Below are 21,139 nucleotides of genomic sequence, written 5' to 3'. Positions count from 1 at the left end.
TTTAGGTCTGATTGCCACGATGAGAACAACGCGTCCTGACCAGCGCCTGATTAAAAAAAAGCCAAAGTCGTCCTGAAATGCTAAAAGACTGATCACGTCTCTTCGGTTCGGACGCTCTCAGCTGCTCCGCCGTCTTGCAGCCGGGGGTCGACCTGTTGTCGGAGGGGGTAGATGTGTTGACAGCGGCGTGCTGCCGTGCGTCTGCGCGCAGTCAAAGGCCCCCTTCAGCAGCCATGAAGCATTTATGAACAGGCGTCTCCCTCCTCTGCTCGCTATTCCACTCACAGCTCCTCTTCTGTTTTTTTTCCCTCACAAACACTCTGCCCTTCTTCACGTGTCCTCTCACATACGAAGCTCGGCAGGCGCCACGGAGAGAAAATATATATAAGTCAAGGCCACGTTTTACTAAATCGAGTACATAAGAAGCTGTTGTGTGGCCTTGAGATACACTTAAGTCTCTTGTTTTGATTAATCTGTTTTCTCGTTTTGATTTTCTGCGCTAACGAGAAGTTACAAAATGTTACAGAGAGCCAGCGTAACCTTTCTGCCTCAAGTGCAGCGCGCCTGCTACAAGTAAAAGACGTTAAAATTGGCGTCAGATTCAGCAGTTTAAGGGGAGAGTTAAGGTCATTTGCAACACTTAACGAGCGATTCTCGTTTTTTATGCCTCTGTGACGGCAGATCACGCAAGTTCTTATAAACCTGATGTCTCAAGAACGCCTCGAGGACGTTCATCCAAATTTTGCACAAACACTCACTCGGACTCAACGATGAACTGGTTAGTTTTTGGTGGTCGTAGATCAAAAGTTAAGGAACCTAATTCTAGTTTTGCACTAATTTATTTCTGAAGCCGGAAGTACACCTGCTTCAAGTAAACGAGGCTGAAGTTCGCTTTCGGTTTAGCAGTTACGAGGAAAAGTACTATGCAATGCCTGAACGACCGATTCTTGACTTTTGCAGCTCGTAGTAAGAGCAGCCTCAACAATTTGTAAAACCTTTATTCTGTTTGTTTAATTGCAAAAAAAGGGAGATTCTACTGTATTTTGCACACGGAGACTACACTGTACCAGGTCTCTCAAAACCCACTTCACTCTCTGTGATAATTTAGTCCAGATTTGACAAGACTAAGTATAGTAATAATTGATCTGGACCTAATGTGGTGTACGTGTGGAAAATGAAGTAAGAGCTTTTTTGCTTTTTAAATAATAGAATAAAGTGAAAGTGAATTTCATACAGCTTTGAAGCTTTACTTAAAATGTCACCACAGTAGGAGGCACAAAAAACAAAGAATTGGTTGTCAAGCATCACAAATTACATTTCCCTTAACTGCTGAATCTGAAGCTAACTTTGGCGTTGTTTACTTGGTACACTTCCGATTTTGGGGAGAAAGGCTGGTCTGCTGAGCCGGCTTCACAACGTCACAAATCAACCAGAGCGAGAGACTGAATTGACCAAAACGAGGTAACAAATTCTCAGAATGAGCATCTTGTACACCTGATTTAGTGCGACATGGCCACCCATGGCACCTCCTGAGCTCCGTACACTCTTTCTGTTACACACACACACACACACACACACACACACACACACACACACACACACACACACACACACATCCGCAGCTAATAGATTTCTCCCAGTTTGCACTGGTGCGTCTGTGTGTTTTTGAGGGTCCCTCCTCAACAGCACAAGCAGAGAGTCTCTCCCCGCTCGGAGCCCTCTCGGCCTACAGGTAAATGTTTGTGCTGCGAGAAAAGAGACGCACGCCCACAAATTGAGGGGAAGAGCTTATTCATGCACCACTTTTTTTTCTGCACTTGTTCAAGGTTGTCGTGCACATACGTCTCTCAGTAAATAAAAAGCCCACATGCTGACATGCACTTAAAATAATACGCACGCTCTTATTGGCTTTCCGCAGCTTTGTGTGTGTGAGCTGCGAGTGTGCTGACTGTTAAACAGGTGGAACTGCAGCGTCTGTGTGTGTGTGTGTGTGTGTGTGTGTGTGTAAACGTGTGTGTGAGGTCCACTCCTCTTGCTCTTTGATCCTCGTCTTGACAGCCCACCACCTGGGACGATCCGTCACACGCCGCATGGCTCCCGGGCCCGGCTACACCATGGGAATCACAACACACAGCGGCTAACGCAGCGCTAACAGCCAGCCTTCCCCTGCACATTATACACTGTCAGAATCGCTAATGCTAACACCAAAAGCTAACCCTCCCATGTATCGATATGCCAAAAAATGCCGCTGGAATCATAATTCACTGCGTGCAGCTAGCAGCTAAGACTCATACAGGGCTGTTGGAAATGCTAATGACACACGAGGGGCCAAAGCTCGAACACAGGTGCAATTGGAATTATAATGGAATTATAATGTACAGTACTGAGGCTGAGAGCTCCCTCTCGTATACAAATAGCTTCACTCTGCAGTAAGTGTGCAGGAAGTATAGTGAGTACTGTTAACGCGCCTCATAGGGGAATCACCATGACTTCAACGATACGCTGCTGTGCATTTTTACATCAACACTGAGTCCAGAAAATTCACTTAAAGGTCCAGGTCAGGATTTGTTTTGTCATATTCATATTAAATGCACTCACATATATCATGAAAGAGTCAGAGACACAGGTGTCCTGCTGTTTACAAACATTAAAACCTGCTTCAGGAAGTGTTAACTTCAGCATTTTTCATCTGGAAGTGATCCATTTTTTTATTACATTTGTGCCTTTAAGACCCCGACGCACTTATTGTGCCTGATTCAACCTCTTTTCAAGACCTTCCCCCCTTTTTTCATTTCTTGGACGACATGCTGTAGTAAGACCGCTTCATTGACAGTGATTTTACATCTCGACGCCAAAAGCCACCTTTCGTGTCTGCGTGATACGCCGCTGAAGAGCGTCAGTGGAGATCGCAGCTGGCAACAGCATCATATAAGGAGTGTGAGGGCGCCTATAGGCAAGTGCGAAGAGCGGTGAATGGGTCCAACAAACCCAGGACCTTCATGCTGGAGTCCAGTGTACACTTCCCGACTGAATGGGATGTTTTGTTTTTGACACCTTTACATGTACCTAAAATCCTGAAAATATCCTAAACTCCAAGTAATGTCCTCAAAACCAAGAAACCTCCTAAAATCCAAGAAACTTTCTCAATTCGAAGAAATGTCCTAAAATCTTAGAAATTTTCTAAAATCCTCAAATTGTCCACAGTCCTAGAAACAGTGTAAAATCCTACAAATGTCCTAAAATTCCTAAAATAGAGATTTTCTGAAAAAATATTTTCATAAACATGATCTTAAACTGGTCATTTTTAAACAGAAAAAAGTTGTGGTTTAGTGTTTAGTTTAGTGGTGTGAACTCTGTGAGGACTGAAACAACAAAAGTTATTTGATTTTGTTCTAGAAACAAGATGAATTTGTGAATATTCTCAAATATATCTACTTTAATACCATGAAGACCACAAACAGGGCGTTCAGTAGTTTAATTTCCATAGGAAATAACTGGAATACAGTTAGATAATTTATTTATTTATGACATTTTCTGAAAGAAAAATGTCCATTTTCGGCTGAGTGTCGCTAATTACCGCAGCACTAAAGCGATTCAACCTACAGCCGAAACCTCACGGCTGAAAAGACAAAGACAAAAGGGCCACCTGCAGAAAAATCAAACCCTTCGAATGCGAGAACAGAGACGGCACGCCGCCGCCCACACCGCCTGATTGACGGCTGATCTCTGGGGACGAGATGCAGCCACATCACAGCCGACACGAGTGTTTCGAGATTTTATGAGTTCAGCAGTAAATGCTCCTTTACATAAAAAACACCTAAAAACTAAAAGTAAAATCAATACCATCCAGAAACACAAACATCTTTAAATCACCTCCAACCTGAAATGTCATCGTGATGGCTTAAAAAAACACAAAAACATTCATTAAAGATTTGCAGGGAAAAAGCCCGGAGATAAACGCATGCAGGCAGATTACAGCATTTGATTTTCGATCACTGCTCAGATGAAAATCTGCCCGCCTCGGCCGCTCTGATGCCGCGTCCAGGGACCCACGCCCGTCCAATGGCAGACATCCGCTTTGAAAGCGCGAGCCAACTGTTTCCTCTCACTCAGCCGTGGCAACGGCGAGCGAACGCTCCGCCGTCCAACACAATTATCTGCTCTAATGGATTCAGTTGAGACGGGGCCGACCTGAGACGCGGCGCTGATTTATTTCATTCTTTCCTAAAGCAGAGCGGCCAATTATATCGCCTTAACTAGGCGTTAGCTGTTTTAGCCGGCTACCCAGGTCCAATTAGAGAGCAGCTGCAGGTGGATTTTAATGGGAGGCTGAGTGTGTGGATTCTCAGCTCGACTCTTTTTTCCTCTGTGTTTACACTTTTGCATACCTCAGCAACAGAGGGTTTGGTTATGACAGGGTTCGGTCATAAAAATCTGTAAAAACTAATGCGATTTGCAAAAAAGCAATTTCCAGGCCTGGAAAACTAAATGAACTGGAAAGTTTTGGAGAGGTCAAGTCTTTCAAGAGGCTGTATAATAAAACATGATGTGTCCAAGGACTGCCGGACATGTGAAAACCCAAAAATAATTTTTGTTTTTACAATTTCCTGCTGTGATCAGTGGTGTCATTTTTGGTGATTTTAAAAGAAAACATGCTTTCCAAACCTGCGGGCCATGTTTTCTTTTAAAATCAAAATTAAAAAACAAAAATTAAAAAAAAAAATCTCTTTAAAAATCTACAAAAATTTTAAAGAAAAAAAATCAGCAATTTTTTTTCTTTAAAAAATACACATTTTTTAGTTTTTTTTAAGTTGCCCAAATCCTTATTTGGGTGTAAAATAACACAAAATGCAGCCATATAAAGTTGTATGCCTCTCCCATACAGCCCCTCCAAATAAACATATATTCCTCTGCAAAGTTGCAGAGCTGCATTTTATTTTATTCTTTTTTTTTACTCCTCTCCGAGCTCTTCGAGGTCGGCCAGAAAGCGGCTTTGATTTCCGGAAAGTGCTCTTGTTGTCTTTGCGGCTCGGGAGGGAGGATTTGGAGGGGAGGGGGTGACATTGGTGCTTTTCCACCAAAGTAACCAGTGGATTGTTTGGAGTTTCCAAGTGCTGCGAGCTGGACGGCTTCCTGCGCTGACAGGATTAGAACATCAGCCAAATGCCCGTCAGAGATGCGGCATTGTTTGAAGCCATCCACTCATCCCCTCGCTATTTTTCCATCTGACAATCTGTTCTTTACTGCGCTGTCAATTTCAAATGTGTTCTCTGCCTTTTTTTTTTTTTTTTGCCCCCTCCATCTCGGCTGTCACTCAGCGGCTCGTTGACACACATAAATTAGAGACATTAAGGGGCATTTTTACAGCTGCACAGAGAGCGCGGAGGGAAGAAACGCAGGGAGGTGGAGTGTGTGTGTCCCGGGCCGCCCAGAGGCCTGGTGCGAGCTGTAATTGCAGCAGAGTGTTGTTAATGTGGGTCAGCGTCTGAGAGGAAGCCCCGGGGGTCAGAGGGACGTGGAGGCGAAGGAAAGGGAAGCAGAGTGATGGAGGGAGAGAGAGGGAGTCACTGTGAGAGCGGCAGCCGGCTTCGAAGGAAGGGCAGAGGGTGAAGCGCTCTGTTACACCCAACACACACACGCTCGTCTTTTTTATTTTCCCCCTTTTAATAAAGCGTGCTGCCGTCCTGCTGGACTGCAGGGCGTCACTGCCTCCACCTGCTCTGCATCCACCTGCTGATTCAGCCCCAAACATCTGAGCTGCAGCTCCGGGACGCGGCAGTGAGATGATTTAAAGGAAAGAAAAGCTGAACTGTGGCTTCAGAATAGGCTCAAGGGACTGTTCTCTATTTATCAGAGGAAGTGGTTGGCTGTTTTTTTTCCCCACTCAAATATTTCTTCCTTAAGCCACCTTACTGACTCTGGGAAAATGCTTGAAGAGCTTTTACCAAATGATGGTTTGCAAAGATCGACGTAAATTTGAAAATCCAACAATAGGTTGGATTAGGTTGAGGTAATTTTTGTGATTTATATTTTGTTGAGCCCGTGGGTTTGGAAGGTATGTTTTCTTCAAATCTTACTAAAATATTTAAAAGAAAAAAAACAAATAACATTTTTTTAGAGAAAAAAAACTGCAAAACATTTTAAAGGCAAAAATTTGTTTAAAAAAAAAAATCACTCATTATTTTTTCAAGGGCAAAATTTTGTTTCACAGGTTTGTGAAAAACTTTCAGCGTATGTTCAGTTTTCCAAATTTCCAAATTCCATGAGTTTAAAGGTTTTCCATGATTGTACGAACCCTGTGATAAACACATGGTCATTTTTTGGGTAAAGTATTCCTTTAAGACACAGAAAAGTATGACGTGTCATAAAAAAATTCAAATTATGATAGAAAAACAAAAAAATTTTTTTGCCTTTGGCTTATTTGCAGGTTAAACAGACATCATCGCTTCATTAGATATTAATTTCATGTCTTGACCTTTTAAATATCCTCTGTATATTTTCACCACAATGTTAACGAGTCTTTTCCATTCAGGAGAAATTAGTTCATTTGTCTTTTGATTTATGTTGTTATTTTTTCTCAGATTCTGAATGATTTGCCGTGTTGAGCACAGAGACTCTTCTGTTGGATATAGGCTGTTAATGAAGACATTTAACTTATTCTGTGCATGTGTGTGAATGTAAGTGTGTGTCTCAGCAGCTCATGTGGGCAGGCTGTATCATTAAGATAAATGACACAGCACGTCCCCTGCCAACACACACACACACACACACGCGCACACACACACACACACACACACTGCAACAAACCCGTCATGGCGCTTAAGGTTGTGTTTTAGCAAAAGGACCATTTTCTGTTTACCCCTCTGGCTCTCTTTGTCTCATTCTCTCTTTATCTCTCCCTCCATCTCTATCTCTCTTTCAGCACAAAATGCCAAATTGCTCCATTTCTCACTCGCTCCCCCTCCTCCGCTGCTCATCCACTCATCTGGTTATTAACTCCAAACACATTAAACCAACAGTGGTGCCGCGATATTCCCCAGACCATCCTAGTCTGAATTAAAAAAAAAAAAAAAAGAACACACACACACACACACACACACACACACACACACACACACACACACACACACACACACACACACCTGGGTCAAACTGCAAATGGATTCTGCATGACGCACAACAGCGACACCATTCAATGCTTTAGGGCCAAAAACGCTGAGAACTCATAAAAGGACGCAAGTTCCTGCTTCTCGCTGACCTAAACAGACTTACAGAGATCACTTAAATCAGCGATACTCAACTCATCAAATCTGGCCCCTGATAGGGTGCCAGGTGGCCAAAAAATAAAAACTAAGTGGTTCACACTAGGAATTGTTTTTGTACTTCTAGTATCCCTAACGTGTCAGAGTGCATAAAACAGCATCAAAAAAAGTGCCAGTGGAGGATCCTCCACACCCTCGCAAAGGTCCTAGATGAGACACTAATGTCCTAAAATATTAGAAACATCCTTAACATTCAAAAAATGTCCTGAAATCCTAGAATTGTCCTTACATCTGCTACTGCTACATACTAAAATCCTTGAAACGACCTAAAACTCAAGAAATGTCCTAAATTCCTGGGAATGTCCTTAAATCCTAGAAACATCCTAAAATCCTTAAATCCTAGACATAAAAATCCTAAGAACATCCTAAAATCTGAGAAACGTTCTAAAGTTGTAAAAATGTCCCAAAGTCCTAAAAACATCCTAAAATCTTAGACACCACCTTAAGTCCTTAAAATAACCTAAAAATGTTTCCTAAAATACCAAAACATCCTTAACTGTCCTAAAATCCTATACTAATGTCCTTAACTCCTAAAGATTTCCTTAAATCCGTGAAACGTCCTAAAATCCTACAAACGTCCTATAATCCATGAAACATCCTTGTGTCCTTAAAACATCCTCAAATCCTAGAAAACATGTTTGGGGCCGCTGCCATTGGCCCCTGTCCTCCTCTCATCTTACAAAAGCGGCCCCCCAAGCAAAGCAAGTTGAGTATCTCTGCTCTAAAGTATTTGCAATTTGGATTTTTGGAAGCGGGCATCTTTGGAGAGGTGATATTTTTTTGGAGCCAGAAATATTGAGACTTGTGTTTGCTGGAGGAGTTTTCTTCCTGTCAGGCTGGAGAAGCCTCTCAAACAGCACTCACGGCCGTCATGTGCCGCCAGATGATGACAATAATAAAACAGGAGGATTACGCTGATCCACAGATATCCACTCTGCGCTCTGACGTGCAGAGCTCTGAGCCAGCAGTAAGTCCTGGGTATTATCTTAGACCTCCTGTAATTAATCGTTAATTTATTCAGAGCAGGCCGTGTCCGATGTATGACTGCAATTTTAAAACAATATTTTACTACAAACAGGACAAGAAAAGGAGAACGTAGCTTTGGGCCAATCGGCACACACTGATGAATGGAGCTGATGTGAATCAGGCCTAAAAACACAAACATGCCCCAGAGCTGTGGACTCCAGTTAGTCTGAAGGCACAACCATCAGGACTTTGAGGCTTCACTTCAGATTCCTACAAACGCTGCAAAACGTCCTTACAAGTTCACTGCACGTCACGCTGTCCGAGACGTGTCTAAAAAAGTCCTCCTCCGTCTGGTGAGAAAGAAATACTCAACTGACTTTGCTTGGGGGCCAGTCACAGCCATGTGTTCCAGGATTTTAGGACATTTGTCAGATTTTAGGACCTTTCTTGGTTTTTAGGATTATTCTAAGATTTCAGGACTATTTTAGGATTTCAGGACATTTCGAGGATTACGCCTATTAACAACTCTCACATTTAAACAGACTTTTCAAATTACTGCACAATTCAGGATAAAATAAAAAGATCATGAACAGGGAGATAAATAAATGTAAGCTGAATTTAAATTATGATATAACGTGATATTTTCATTATGATATTACATGTCTGAGAGTCCGCTCCAGCGCGGACAGTTCCTGTCATGGCACGCGACCAATATGCACAGAGTTGGCTATGGACAATGAGAGTGGAGCGGACACCGGCGGAGACAACAGCGGAGACACCGGCGGAGACAACAGCGGAGACACCGGCGGAGACAACAGCGGAGAATGAGAGCGGAGTGGACATTTGGAGACACTGGCCGAGACACCAGTGGAAAATGGTCAGCACCAGTAACTCGTCCCAGTCTTTGTCTCTCAGTCCGCAGCAGCGTCAGGTCTCACGGTGCAGGCTGGTCAGCAGGTCAATGATGAGAAACAACAGGGCGCTGAGTTTAGGATTATTTCTCTCTTAATTTGTTCGCTTGTTATTTTCAAGGCAGAACATGAAGAAAGGTCGTTTTTTTTTTTTTGTTTTTTTTTTAGCGCGACCAGCGGCGCCCCTCCAGGTGACCTCCTATATCTCCTGGACAGTATATTTCCTACTTGTTCACTGATGATCTAAATAAGTCCCTAAATATTTCTCTTGTTGCGTTTTTCAAAAACATCGCCGCTGAGAGGCTCCGAAAAGCCGCTAAATAGTGATAAAGTCGGCCCGTTAGCAGTCCTCTCCTCCGTCACCCTGGGACCTTAGATCGTCTTGTTCGTTTGTTTTTGGACGTTGAAATGTTTTATTGTGTAACAGTGTCCCTACACTACAGCGAAAACACCGATTGACGGAAAATCTCGTCAATGGCTGGGAAAGAGTTAAAAAAAGAAACAATGGGTTAAACCCTGCTGCTGACTGATCGAGCAGCAGCAGTTTGACACGCAGCATAATGCAGTGTGTGTAGGACTGGAGGAGCGAAACCATGGCAACATGGACATATCAAAGCAATTTAAGCTTATTATTATCGGTTCTATTTATCGTCCATAAACTGTATTATCGGAATTATCGATATCGATATGATGTCCCATTATATCTCACTTAGGAATAAAAGGGAACCTTTAAGCTTGACAGAAATAGTGATTTGATGTATATCGTGATATATATCGATATTGACTGATATGAAAAAACATATCGTGATGAGACTTCCACATCGCCCAGCCCGAACCTTAACTCTCAGTTACACTGTTTTTTCAGTTTCTACTGTAACAATCGTGTCTCCTTCTTGATTCCAAATGATATTTTTAGCAAAACTTCTGTAAGAGAAAAACATCAATACACATCCACAACATTCAGACGAACAATTCAGAACACAACCGCCAAGACACACACCGCTAGTTAGAGACCGAAAACTGAGCAGGAGTTCCTCCAAAAATCATGTAAAGGAAATCTATACAGACAAACTAATCAGAATTAACAAGCCTCAGTCTCATATCCTCCGAAGACGTCTGAGCTGAACATTTCATTTAGAACTGATCTTGTACTTTGCTTAATTTCCGCTGTCAGTGAATGTTTACCGTGTCGTGCTGTTTTTTGTTTGTTCTTTTTTTGGACCAGCTGAAATGTCAGCTAATGAGGATCCAAACAAAAACCCAGAAACAGAGAACGGCTCGTCGGTGGGGCCGTGGAACTTTTTCTGCGTCTCGGTGGGACTAACAAACTCATTTGAATCCAAACTGCTGTTTTTACCAAAAAGAAAAACTGCCTCCGGGTCGCCACCGGGGCGTCGGAGCGGGCTCATTTGCCCCAAATGGCCGTCATCCTTTTCAAACAACGGCGTCGCTAATTTAAAATAAGCACGCCGAGGGAAGAGAGGGGCCACCGTTTTCCTGACACCGGTGAAATTACCGTCGGATGCGGCGCCACGGTGAAACCGGCGAGGGGGCCGCTGGAGCTCCCTGGAGTTGAGCGGGTGCAGACGAGGCCACGCGGCTTACTTAACTATGAGAAAACAACAACCGAGCCCAAAGGCTGCGAGTAACAAGGCCAGAAAGTGCCCAATCAAACGCTGCATTTCCTCTTAAAACACTCCAAAGGAGAGACGGCGAGAATCATTCAAGGAAGGAAGAATAAAAGGCATGGTAGGTGGTTGTTTTTTCTCGTCCCCTGTAGAAGTGGCGGTGAGTGATACTCTTGACTCATCAGCCGCAAAAACAACTCATTTCAAGGGTGGTGGAGACGGAGCAGGAGATTTTAGGAAGCTGAAGGACAGCAGGGGGAACTTTGGCCCTTTTCTTTTCCCTCCTCTGAATCAGTGGAGAGAAAAAGAGGAGACTGGTGGGAAGAGGAGTCATCTCAAGGCTACGAGCACACAAACACAAAGCGCATGACAAGTGTGTTGGTGTGCAAAAATGAGTTGATTTGGGTTCTTGGCAGAACGCTGTCTCCAGGCTTTCATAAGCTCATATGACTCAGTCGGCATGAGAGGAAGCCAGAGAGAGAGAAACTAAAAACAGAAGCAGACCGAGTGTGTAGGTGCAGGAAGGTGAAAGACAGCACAGCTTTTAGCCACCGAAAAAATTACATTCACTTTCAAAACATCGTCTCAATAGCATGTCGCGGTTTAGAATTTGTGTCAGCTCGCCCGCTCCTCCGACTGTCGGGCATGAAGCTGTCATCTCAGATAGTTTTTATTAAAAAATGAAATCAAAAAATAAATAATCAGGAGCAAATTTTGCAAATGTATTCACAAAAATGTTGGCTCAAATTCATGTTAAAAGAGGAGAAAAGTGAAAATAAATGCCATAAATATGAATACCATCACCCGTTTCCAATTTGATCAACATCATAAGAAATGCATATTTAATGCACCGTAACATATGCAACATTACAGCCAGGAAAACGTTGGTATTGTACATTTCTGCAAACAACCAATGTGTTACATTTACTTGTTTCATATAGTTTCTAAAGTGATGTAGGTATATGAGCTACATGTGGTTTTTTATACCGGCCATTCACTGCATTTCACGACAGAAAAGTGTCACAAAAAATCTGCCCGAAGTCGTCAAATACTGCCGCTTTTGCAGCGCTTTCTGCCAAAAGCCACCTTTCATGTCTGCATAATACGCTGCTGGATGGCATCAGCTGAGAACACAGCCGGACAGAACCGGTTATGTTATAGGTCAGAGGATGGATTTACAGCACATGCTGTGACAGCAGGATATGAAGATAGACGGAGTCAAGTTGAAATACTGCTAAAATATCACTGGTAACGATGTAATATCAGGAGACTCAATAGGGCAAGGAGGAGGGACGGTGGATTGGTCCAACAAACTCCAGACTTTCATGCGAGAGTCTGGTGTTCACCTCCCGTCTGAAGGTGATATTGTGATTTTTTCTACATGTGCCAAATTCCTCTAATCCTAACCATGCGCGTCAGCTTGTGCGTTTGTTGACGTCCTGGCGTTGGTTGCCGTGTGCTTTTGTTGCCTAAACACAACCAGCGGCCTCCCACCATGTGCTTGTGTTGAGATCACAGTAGCGGCATCGCAGAACATCAACAGCAGACGCAGAAGGATACCCAGAGTGTAATATATAGCCGCTTAAGTCCACTGACAAAGCGGCAAAATGTTTTTCAACTGGAGATAGTGAGGCAATCTGCAATTATGCAGGAAATGTCCCAAAAAATGCAAGAGATGTGTTAAAGGTGGAAAAAAGAGAAAGGGGGAGAGGGAATTATTAGATTTTTTTTTTTAAAGAGTAAAATGTCCAAAAAAAGGTTATAATTACTTATATTAAAGACTTAAAATGATGTTGCAACAAGAATATATATATGAAATTTTAATATTATTTTTAATTTTTTGCACATTTTCTGGTAATTTCTTTGTTTTTTTTTTTACTAATTTCTTGCTTATTTTGGGTTTATTTCTTGTTGAAATGCTTATTGCCTTCTTTCAATATTTTTGAGAAAAATTACGCCAGTTTTGTTAGGTTTCAAAGGGTTACACAAACTGAATCAAGGGGTGAAATAAAAGCTTTGCAGCATTCGAATGCTGATTTAGGATTCAAACGTCAGTTTTGTGAATGAAGCTTGAAGTATTCGGTACAGCCCTGATAATAACTGAAGTGTTTCTCCGGTGCAAACATTGTCAAAGTCAATCTGTCAACAATCAATCAATCATGCACATTAATCCTTGATTCAATTCCATTTTTCTGGCAGACGAGTGTTTCCCTGCTTTATTCAGATTTTGTTTGGTGTCTGAAACTTGAAATTCTCCTCACAGTCTGATGGCAGCACAGCCTCTCTCTCTCTTTACTTTCCTCCCACTCTCCATGTCTCATCAGGAGTGTCATCAGCCCCCACTCCGGCTGATGCCTGTTAATATGGCAGCGCTATTGTCTGCCCGCTCATTGCTGCTGTCTCTATTGTTTGCTCTCACACTTGACGAATTCATCAAAGGAAAGAGAAAAGGAATGGGAGAAAATAGCTGCAAATCATGCAGCTTCGCACAATTGACTGTGCAAGTCTGGCGGGGCGAGTCTTTGTCTTCAAATGGTGCACGAAATGTGTGTTTGCTCGTGTAATTTCGCACATATATCATTTGTTCTGCCATTAACTAGGTGGGACGGCCCGCTCACACACACACACACACACACACACACACACACACAGACCGTCGCTGCGTCTGTGTGGAGGTGAACACACACTCTGTGTTCATTTAAGTGTGTCACTGTACGTCTGCATTATTTCATACGCACATCTCTGGTCTCCTTCTCTTAAATTAAGATGGGAACAATAAGAGGAACAAATATCAAAATATAGTTACAGTGAAGATAATTTCTATACTTTACGGTGACAGAAAGGAAAGGAGAAAAAAAGGAGGAAAAAAGAAAGAAAGAAAGAATAGCATGAAGAAAGACATCAAAATAAGGAGGGAGATGAAGAAAGAAAGAGGAGAGCAAGAAATGGAAAAGAAAGGAAAGGGGGCTAAAAGAAAGAAAAGAAATTTGGAAAAGGATGAAGGAGAAAAGGAAGGAAAGTGGGATGATGTAAGTGTACAATATTAGAATGAAGAACAGATAGAAAAGAAAAGAAATGGAGGGGAAGAGGAAGACTTAAAGAAACAGGACAGAAAAAGAAAGGACAACATGGGAGGAAAGAAGGTATGAGAGAAGATAAACAAAGAAAGAAAAAGAGAGAGAAGAAAGACTGAAAAAACAAGGGAACAGATGGAGAAAAAGGGAAAAAGTAGGAAAAGAATTACAGAATCAAGAAGAGAAAGAAAATAAATGGTGGCCAAAAGAAAGAAAAGAAAGGCTGAAAGAAATAGAAACGAGTAAAAGGGAAGGAGGGACAGAAAAAATGAATGATAAAATGAAGGATTAAAATAAAAGAAATAAAGGAAGAAAGAGAGAGAGAAATGAGTCAAGTGGAAAAAAATGAGGACAGGGAAGAAGAGAAGGAAGAGAGAAAGGAGGGAATTAAGGAAGAAAGAAGGAATTTAAGTAAAAAAGGAAGTTAAGCGGACAAAGTAAGAAAAGAATAACAGAAAAACAGTAAGAAGAGAAATGGGGCAAAGAGAAGAAAAAGGAGAAAGACTGAAAGAAAAAGGAAGAAAAGAAAAGGAGGAAAGCGTGAAAAATGGAGACTGAAAGGAAGAAAGACTAAAAGGGAAAGGAGAAATAAAGAAACAGAGGACAGAAAGTAAAAGAAGAAGGGAGTGAAGGAATAAAATAAATTCTTAATCTGTGAATCTCCGACAGGCATCGGCTCAGTGCAGCCGAGTAAAACCAACAATATTTCCCTCTGAGAGGAAAATAAATTGATTAAATTGAGTCAAAGAAAAGAGGCGAGCGCCCGTGTGAGCGCGCTCTGTGGCGCCGTACCTTTGCTCTGTGGAGGGTTCTGGCTGCGGTCTCGGAGGATGTTGATCTGGTAGACGGCGCCGTACGGCTCAAACAGCTCCTTCAGCTCCTTTTCCGACCAGGAGCGCGGGATCTGACCCACAAACATCTTGATGGCGTCCGGGTCTGGCTGGTCCGAGTGCTCCAGCGCCCCGTTCATCTTCCCGGCCGTGCCGTTACTGTCGGAGACACGGAGGAGAGGACGTCAGGAGCGCAGAAATACAACACATTTACACCAATGACAAATAAATTTAGACTTGTTGTCCAAGTTTTATTTTGTTGTTCTTCTTCGTCACTCAGGCACAACTAGAATTACCGCCGCTCGCTCGTATGCCTCCGTGCACCAATCAAACTGCACTTCGCTTGGTAGCGCCCCATGTTTAAAAGCTGTATCCTCAGACCTCTGCTGCAGTTCATCCCCTCTCCCTCCCCCTTTCACCATTAACCTTTCTCTGCAATAAATGCAAACCCCCTCCCCCCCAAAACGAGAAAGACAAAAGTTGCACCTCCAGTTTACATCCATGACAGTAGGAGAGTTTCCATTACAGATGTGTGCAAAACTTAAGCAATATTTTTGAACTGTTGATAAAACTCAATGTAAAGATGATTGTTTCCACTGAGTGATGTTCTGCGACCATCCCGGTAACCATGGCGATGGATGTTATACACATTAGCAGCTTTATTTGTATTGCAGCCACCAATCCAAGGCCACGTATGTGTGTTATGGAGCCATGATGGAAAGGCGAGCCCCTCATACGTGGGAGCGGCCTCGTACGAGGGATTTCTGGTAGCTGATAGTCCACGATTTCACAGAGGAATTGTGGATTCAAAACTTCCAGATGATCCGCTCAACTTTCTCAGAGTTATGTGATGCAATAACAGCTCTTGTAGCTCCTGCTGCATCATGGGAGCCAGTTCATGCTGACAAGCACATAGCTGTAGCATCATGTGACCTAGAAAACTAAAAAACCTTCTTTGTGCTAAACGGGAGTTTTCTGGAAATTGACGTGTTTCTATTAGGTGTATTTTATATTAGCAATTTCAATTTGCACAATTTGAGGGTTAATGGAAACCCACCTGGTGAAAACATGGGCGCTTCACACACAGAAGATCTCCAAAATCAGCACAGATTACAGATTACTGTCACCAGTTCAGCATCTGACCTAATATCCTGCGTTCTGTTCGTGAGATATGATGCTGAGTAAAGTGTTTTTGCAGATCATCATGAAGTCTCAGTTCCTCACAAACTTCATTTTCAACATTAAAAAGAGTCTTGAGGCCGTCACAGCGGCAGTAAAACTCACTGAGCGCCACAACACTAATAAAAACTCTCCTTACAGCAGAGTGAGGCAGCTTTCAATACAGGCTTTACAGACTGATACCACTGAAGCTGGCAATTTCCCCACGTACTGACACCACACAGCAGCAGAGTGACATATCACGCTGACCCTAAAAGTGGGTTTTTGATAGTAAAGATGCAGCGTCGGATCTGTTCAGGATGCCAGAAACACTGATTTTATTCCTGCTATTTCACAGCACAACAGAAGCAACATACAAAGCTAGGTCTTTATTTTCACCGGACTTGTTGACATGCTGTTGTAGGAGCGGCGGCGGAGAGCGGAGACACTTTATGAATGCGTGCGGGCTCTGCTGTCGGGCTGTTGTTGTCGAGGTTGTGTGTGAGGGATCAGAGCTGCCGAACCTGGACAGCGAAACCTCGGGGCCCCTCTCACAGGGCGCACATGCCGAGACGCCGATCGCTCTGCTTGTGTTTCCACATCTGGAAGACACGTGAAGCAGAGGTGAAGCGCTTCCGCCCGCAGAGCGTCCACAGGCCAGGGACCAATCGCAGCGGCCCCAAAATGACTGTGGGATTTCTAAGATTTTAGAAACATCTAAGATTTTAGAAACATCCTAGTACGGTTTGGGGATTTTAGGATATTTTTAGGATTTTTGACATGTTTCTAAGATTTAAGCAAGTTTCAGAATTTTCAGACACTTTTCCAACTTTAGGACATTTCTAGAACTTTGGGATATTTCTTGGATTTCTAGATGTTTCTAGGATTTTAGGACATTAGGACCTCTGTCGGGGGTGTTCAGGATCCTCTACTGGCAACTTTTTCAATTAACAAGCTCTATTTTGATGCTGTTTCATGCACTCTGGCACCTTATGGAGACTAAAAGCACAAAAACAATTCCCAGTGTGAATCACTTTATTTTTATTATCAATTAGAAAATGGTTGGGGGGCACCTGGCGCCCTATCAGGGGTCCAGATTTGGCCCGCGGGCTGTAAGTTGAGCATCACTGCCCTACAGAGACGTGTGAGGCAAAGCGTGACTGTTTTGAGGACAATCAAATGGCTACAAACACACACAAACACACACACATGACTGCCATCAAGGCCTGTGGTCTATTTAAGATGGCTGAAAACCAATCCAATGAAACCAAAGTCAATGGCTGTGCTGTTTTATTGCTCTACTTTCTCTTTTGTTATTCTCGGCAGGAGAGAGAAAGAGCATTATCTTAAGAGGCAAAAACAAAACAAAGCCAAATCCCGAGCTTGGTTAGCTGACAACACTAATACCACCCTATAAAGCTCAGCAAGAGAGAAGGAGCGAGGGAAGGAAGGAGGGGAAAGAGAGATATGGAGAGAGGCTGGGGAGGGAGGGAAAAAACATCCAGACCTTTGAACGCGAGCCATCCATCTTTTGCAGAAAGAGCCGAGGCGCTCGGCAGAAACGCCCAATTCTTTAAAGGACTTAAAGGACATGTCAAATAAAAACGCCACAACCGGAGAAGGAGTCAACGAGCCAAACCGGTGCTAACAGTCCTCGAGGGCAACAACCGCTCCTCGCTAAGCTGTACGATAAATCGCGGGGGCCCCGGCGACGAGGGAGCCCCGAGGGTGGTGGCTGATGGGGTGAGGGGGGATAGGGAAGGAAGGGAGGGAAGGGCGGCGGCGTTGGCGAGGAGTAACCGTCCCTATCACCGGCGGATGTTTGGGCACATCAACGACTGTATCGGACGAGCTGCCGCGGTCTCTGGGTTCAGACTGCAGCACATCATCCCCTCGCCCTCTGACACACACACACACACACACACACACACACACACACACACAGAGCTGATGTGTGTGAGAGTGAAAGAATAGCTGAAGACAATCCCTCATTGTTGGATGTTTGTGTGAGGCCTGCGGGGATTGGACGTGTCCACGGGGGGAGACGATACAATAGCCAGTGTTCAGGGTTCATACACATTTTACCAAGACATTTCCAGGACTTTTTCATGACTTTACGGTCAATTTTCAAGACCATACATTCTCCGAAATGACCGCTGATACGCCTTATTAGCTCTGTTTCATTACAAAATAACAGATCTTTAAAAATGTTGTTTTTACTTTACAGCTGATTTTTAAAGAAAATGATGAATGTTGGCAAAATGTGGCAAAAATTAAAAAAAATTTTTTTTTGGTGATTTAAGAAAAACTGAGATTTTTTTTAAAGAAAACATTTTGATGTGTTTTTTGTTTTTTTGTTAAATTTTGGCAATCTTTTTTTAAATGTTTGCTTTTTAAAAGTTTTTGCAAATAAGTTAAGAATAATTTGAGATTTGTGATTTTTTAAAACAGAGTTTTGTCATTTTTTTTAAAAATCATTTTGTGGCGATTTTTACAGAAAATGGTGGCATTTTTTCTCAAAATTTTGTCTTTTAAAAAAAAAACATTTTGGAGGATTTTTTAAAATTTTTTTTCCAATTTTTGAGGAATTGGGATTATTTCTTTAAATTATTTACCAAAGATTTCTTTTCATTGACATTCTAGTTACATTTTATAAGGAACAATTTGGTTATTTTTGTTTGTTTGTTTTTTAATATTTGGTGATTTTTTTAAGCAAACATGCCTTCCATATCTGTGGGTAAGAAGATTTGTAAAAAATATTTCCAAGACTTTTCCAGTTTGTTTTTTTTATGCGTGTTTGAACCCTGAGTGTCAGAGGAGCGCCTCTCGGCCGGGACACTGTCCGCCCTGTGCTCCCTCCGCGTTCACTCCGCCTGCTAAGACAATGAATCGGTTCACACTTTCAGCCATAAGGCGTCCGCACGCAGAACTGTCTTGTGTAGATTGTCCACCCCGTCTTCTCCCCGAGGTGCTCGGGAGTCTCCTCGCTACAAAGGAATGAGCGCCTCCTCCATCGCCCCCGTGGCCAAGACTGACAAGGTGTTATTGCAAGCAGACAGAGCTTTAGCGTGTGTGTGTAGATGTTTGTGCGAGTGTGTGAAGCTCAGCAGGAGAGTGTCCTGGGGCTCGGATTAAGTCGTTGAGTGGATCCACTCCTGCCATAGCCTCTCCATCTCCCTCCCTCTTCTTCCTCTCTTTCTCTCCCTCTCAATTTGAGCCAATTGTTTGCCTTAATGGCTTAACTATTGCTTCCATCACTCCGGTCTCCCTGCAGCACGGGGCCGTGACTGAGGGCCCATCTACACCCACCGTGTGTGTGTGTGTGTGTGTGTGTGTGTGGGTCTTTGAAGCAGCTGCTGAGGGCCGTTATTCCCTCACCTCACACTCACATTAGACAGCCGGCTCGTTCTTCCAAACTACAGCTGCACGATATTGACCATAAAACCTGATGGCGGTTATTTCGGTTTTCATTCATCATCTTTATTTTACGTTCACAGCTCCTCAGACGTCCCAGCTATTAAAGAAATTGTTTCAACAATTTTTTGGCAAACGCACTAATCTGCTTTCTTTGAGACGACGAGAGGAGAGGCTCAGTATCGATCTTATGTCTGTCAGGATGTGGTTAGCTTAGCTTAGCATAAAGCCTTGAGGCTGGACACAGAGAAAGTCTCTGTCCTCCTCAAGTCATGTACGCTGTTTTATTCACACAATGTATGTGGATCGTTTAACCCTTTCACGTCAGATTTCTCGTGCTGCATTCAGACACCTAACACAAGCATTCAAACATCTGAAAACCAAGAAAATTGGTTTGATTTCTTTCCAAAACACAAAAAAATTACCAATGAGCAGCTTGGAAAAAAAAGTGGTGCACTACATACACTGAGTTTAATAGAAAGGGGAGCACCTGAATTTATTAAAATGTTGAAAAACATTCCTTTTTAAAAAGCCTGGTGTACCATAATACTGTGCAAGTCGCTCTGGTGCTCCGTGGTCACATAATGTGACTGAAAAGTGACGACTGGAGCTCTGCACCTGCCTCACCTGCTCACACTACCGCCACTACAATTCAGTGAGTTAGACTGATACTGCAGCGCCCTTAAACCTGATGATTTATCCTTTGTAAGCTGGAAACAAACTATCAGCTCTCCAGTTCAGATATTAACAGTATTTGCAGGTCGCAGTAGTGTTTCATGGTCACAAAATGTGACAAAATAGTCACAGTCTGGAGCTCTGCAAAAGCCCTGCTTTGTTTGTGTGTGTGTGTGTGTGTGTGTGTGTGTGTGTGTGTGTGTGAGAGAGAGAGACGCAGAGAGCCACAGGAGAGAGCGAGGGAACCAAAATGTGGTGGCTTAAAGGAACGACAATTTATATTCAGTGTTAACAATATAGTCATTTTATACATTGCAAGTAGAACAAGCCGCAAACATCGAGTATATTCCATTTATCGCCCACCCCTACCCTATAGTTTTTATAAAAAAACAAGTAGTGCAGCTTTAAGTGCATACGAACTGTCACTGTCCTCAGCTGCGTTGCTGCGATGCTCCAGTGACAACGATCAAACCATATATGGAGGATATTATCAGGAATAAGGGGAATAAGCGCCGCCCTCCACAGATGAAGAGTAAACAGTGACAGCGAGGAGCTACCTGGAATACATTAATGTTCTGCTATCCTTCTGTTCCTCTTGTTCACAGCTGGACGCCAACATGCAGCCCGACAGGAATGTGCTACAAAAAGACGGCGAGGAGGAGGAGGAGACGGAGAGGACGAGCGAGGCGCGGGAGACTGGGAATACAAGAGAGGGAGAGCGCAGAGGAGACGGATGAAGATGAGCCAGGTCTCGGAGTAAGCACAGCTCAGAGCTCAGCGTGGGCTCCCTCACAAAGCGGGCACACGTACACACATATACACACGCATACATACACACATGCACACACACACACATGCATATACACACACACACGTACACACATGCATACACACACGGGCTGCAGTTCGGGCTGGCTGCGTTGATCCCCCTGCTGTTTTCCCCTTCTGTTTCTGCTCTAAAACACACATCCTCTCTGACTCCCTTAACCCCTCAATCGCAGTGCACACACGCCACAAAACACCGCTCACACACAGACTCACACACACACACACACACACACTTCAGTGGGTTCGCAGAAGGGCCGAGCTGTCACACACTTCTTCTCATTGGCAGCGTGTTTGCAGGGTGTGTAACGGTCCCACAGGGGAACTAATCTTGTT

General features: G+C 43.3%; 1 protein-coding gene across 23 annotated transcripts in view; it reads right to left on the bottom strand.

The window, feature by feature from the left end:
• Window positions 1-21,139, bottom strand: part of celf2 (cugbp, Elav-like family member 2) — a 282,005-nt gene that overhangs the window by 95,143 nt on the left and 165,723 nt on the right. For all 23 annotated transcript variants that reach the window (XM_088072822.1, XM_088072819.1, XM_088072820.1 and 20 more), the window contains one exon: window positions 14,694-14,890. In XM_088072822.1, coding sequence (XP_087928948.1) covers window positions 14,694-14,890 — 197 coding nt within the window. The remainder of the gene's footprint in view (window positions 1-14,693; window positions 14,891-21,139) is intronic.

The sequence above is a fragment of the Plectropomus leopardus genome, chromosome 22, assembly GCF_026936395.1.
Source record: "Plectropomus leopardus strain MGB_pleo_1.0 chromosome 22, ASM2693639v1, whole genome shotgun sequence".
NCBI classification, from domain to species: domain Eukaryota; kingdom Metazoa; phylum Chordata; class Actinopteri; order Perciformes; family Serranidae; genus Plectropomus; species Plectropomus leopardus.
Note: the sequence above shows the minus strand (reverse complement) of the source record. Positions and strands in the feature narration are given on the sequence as shown.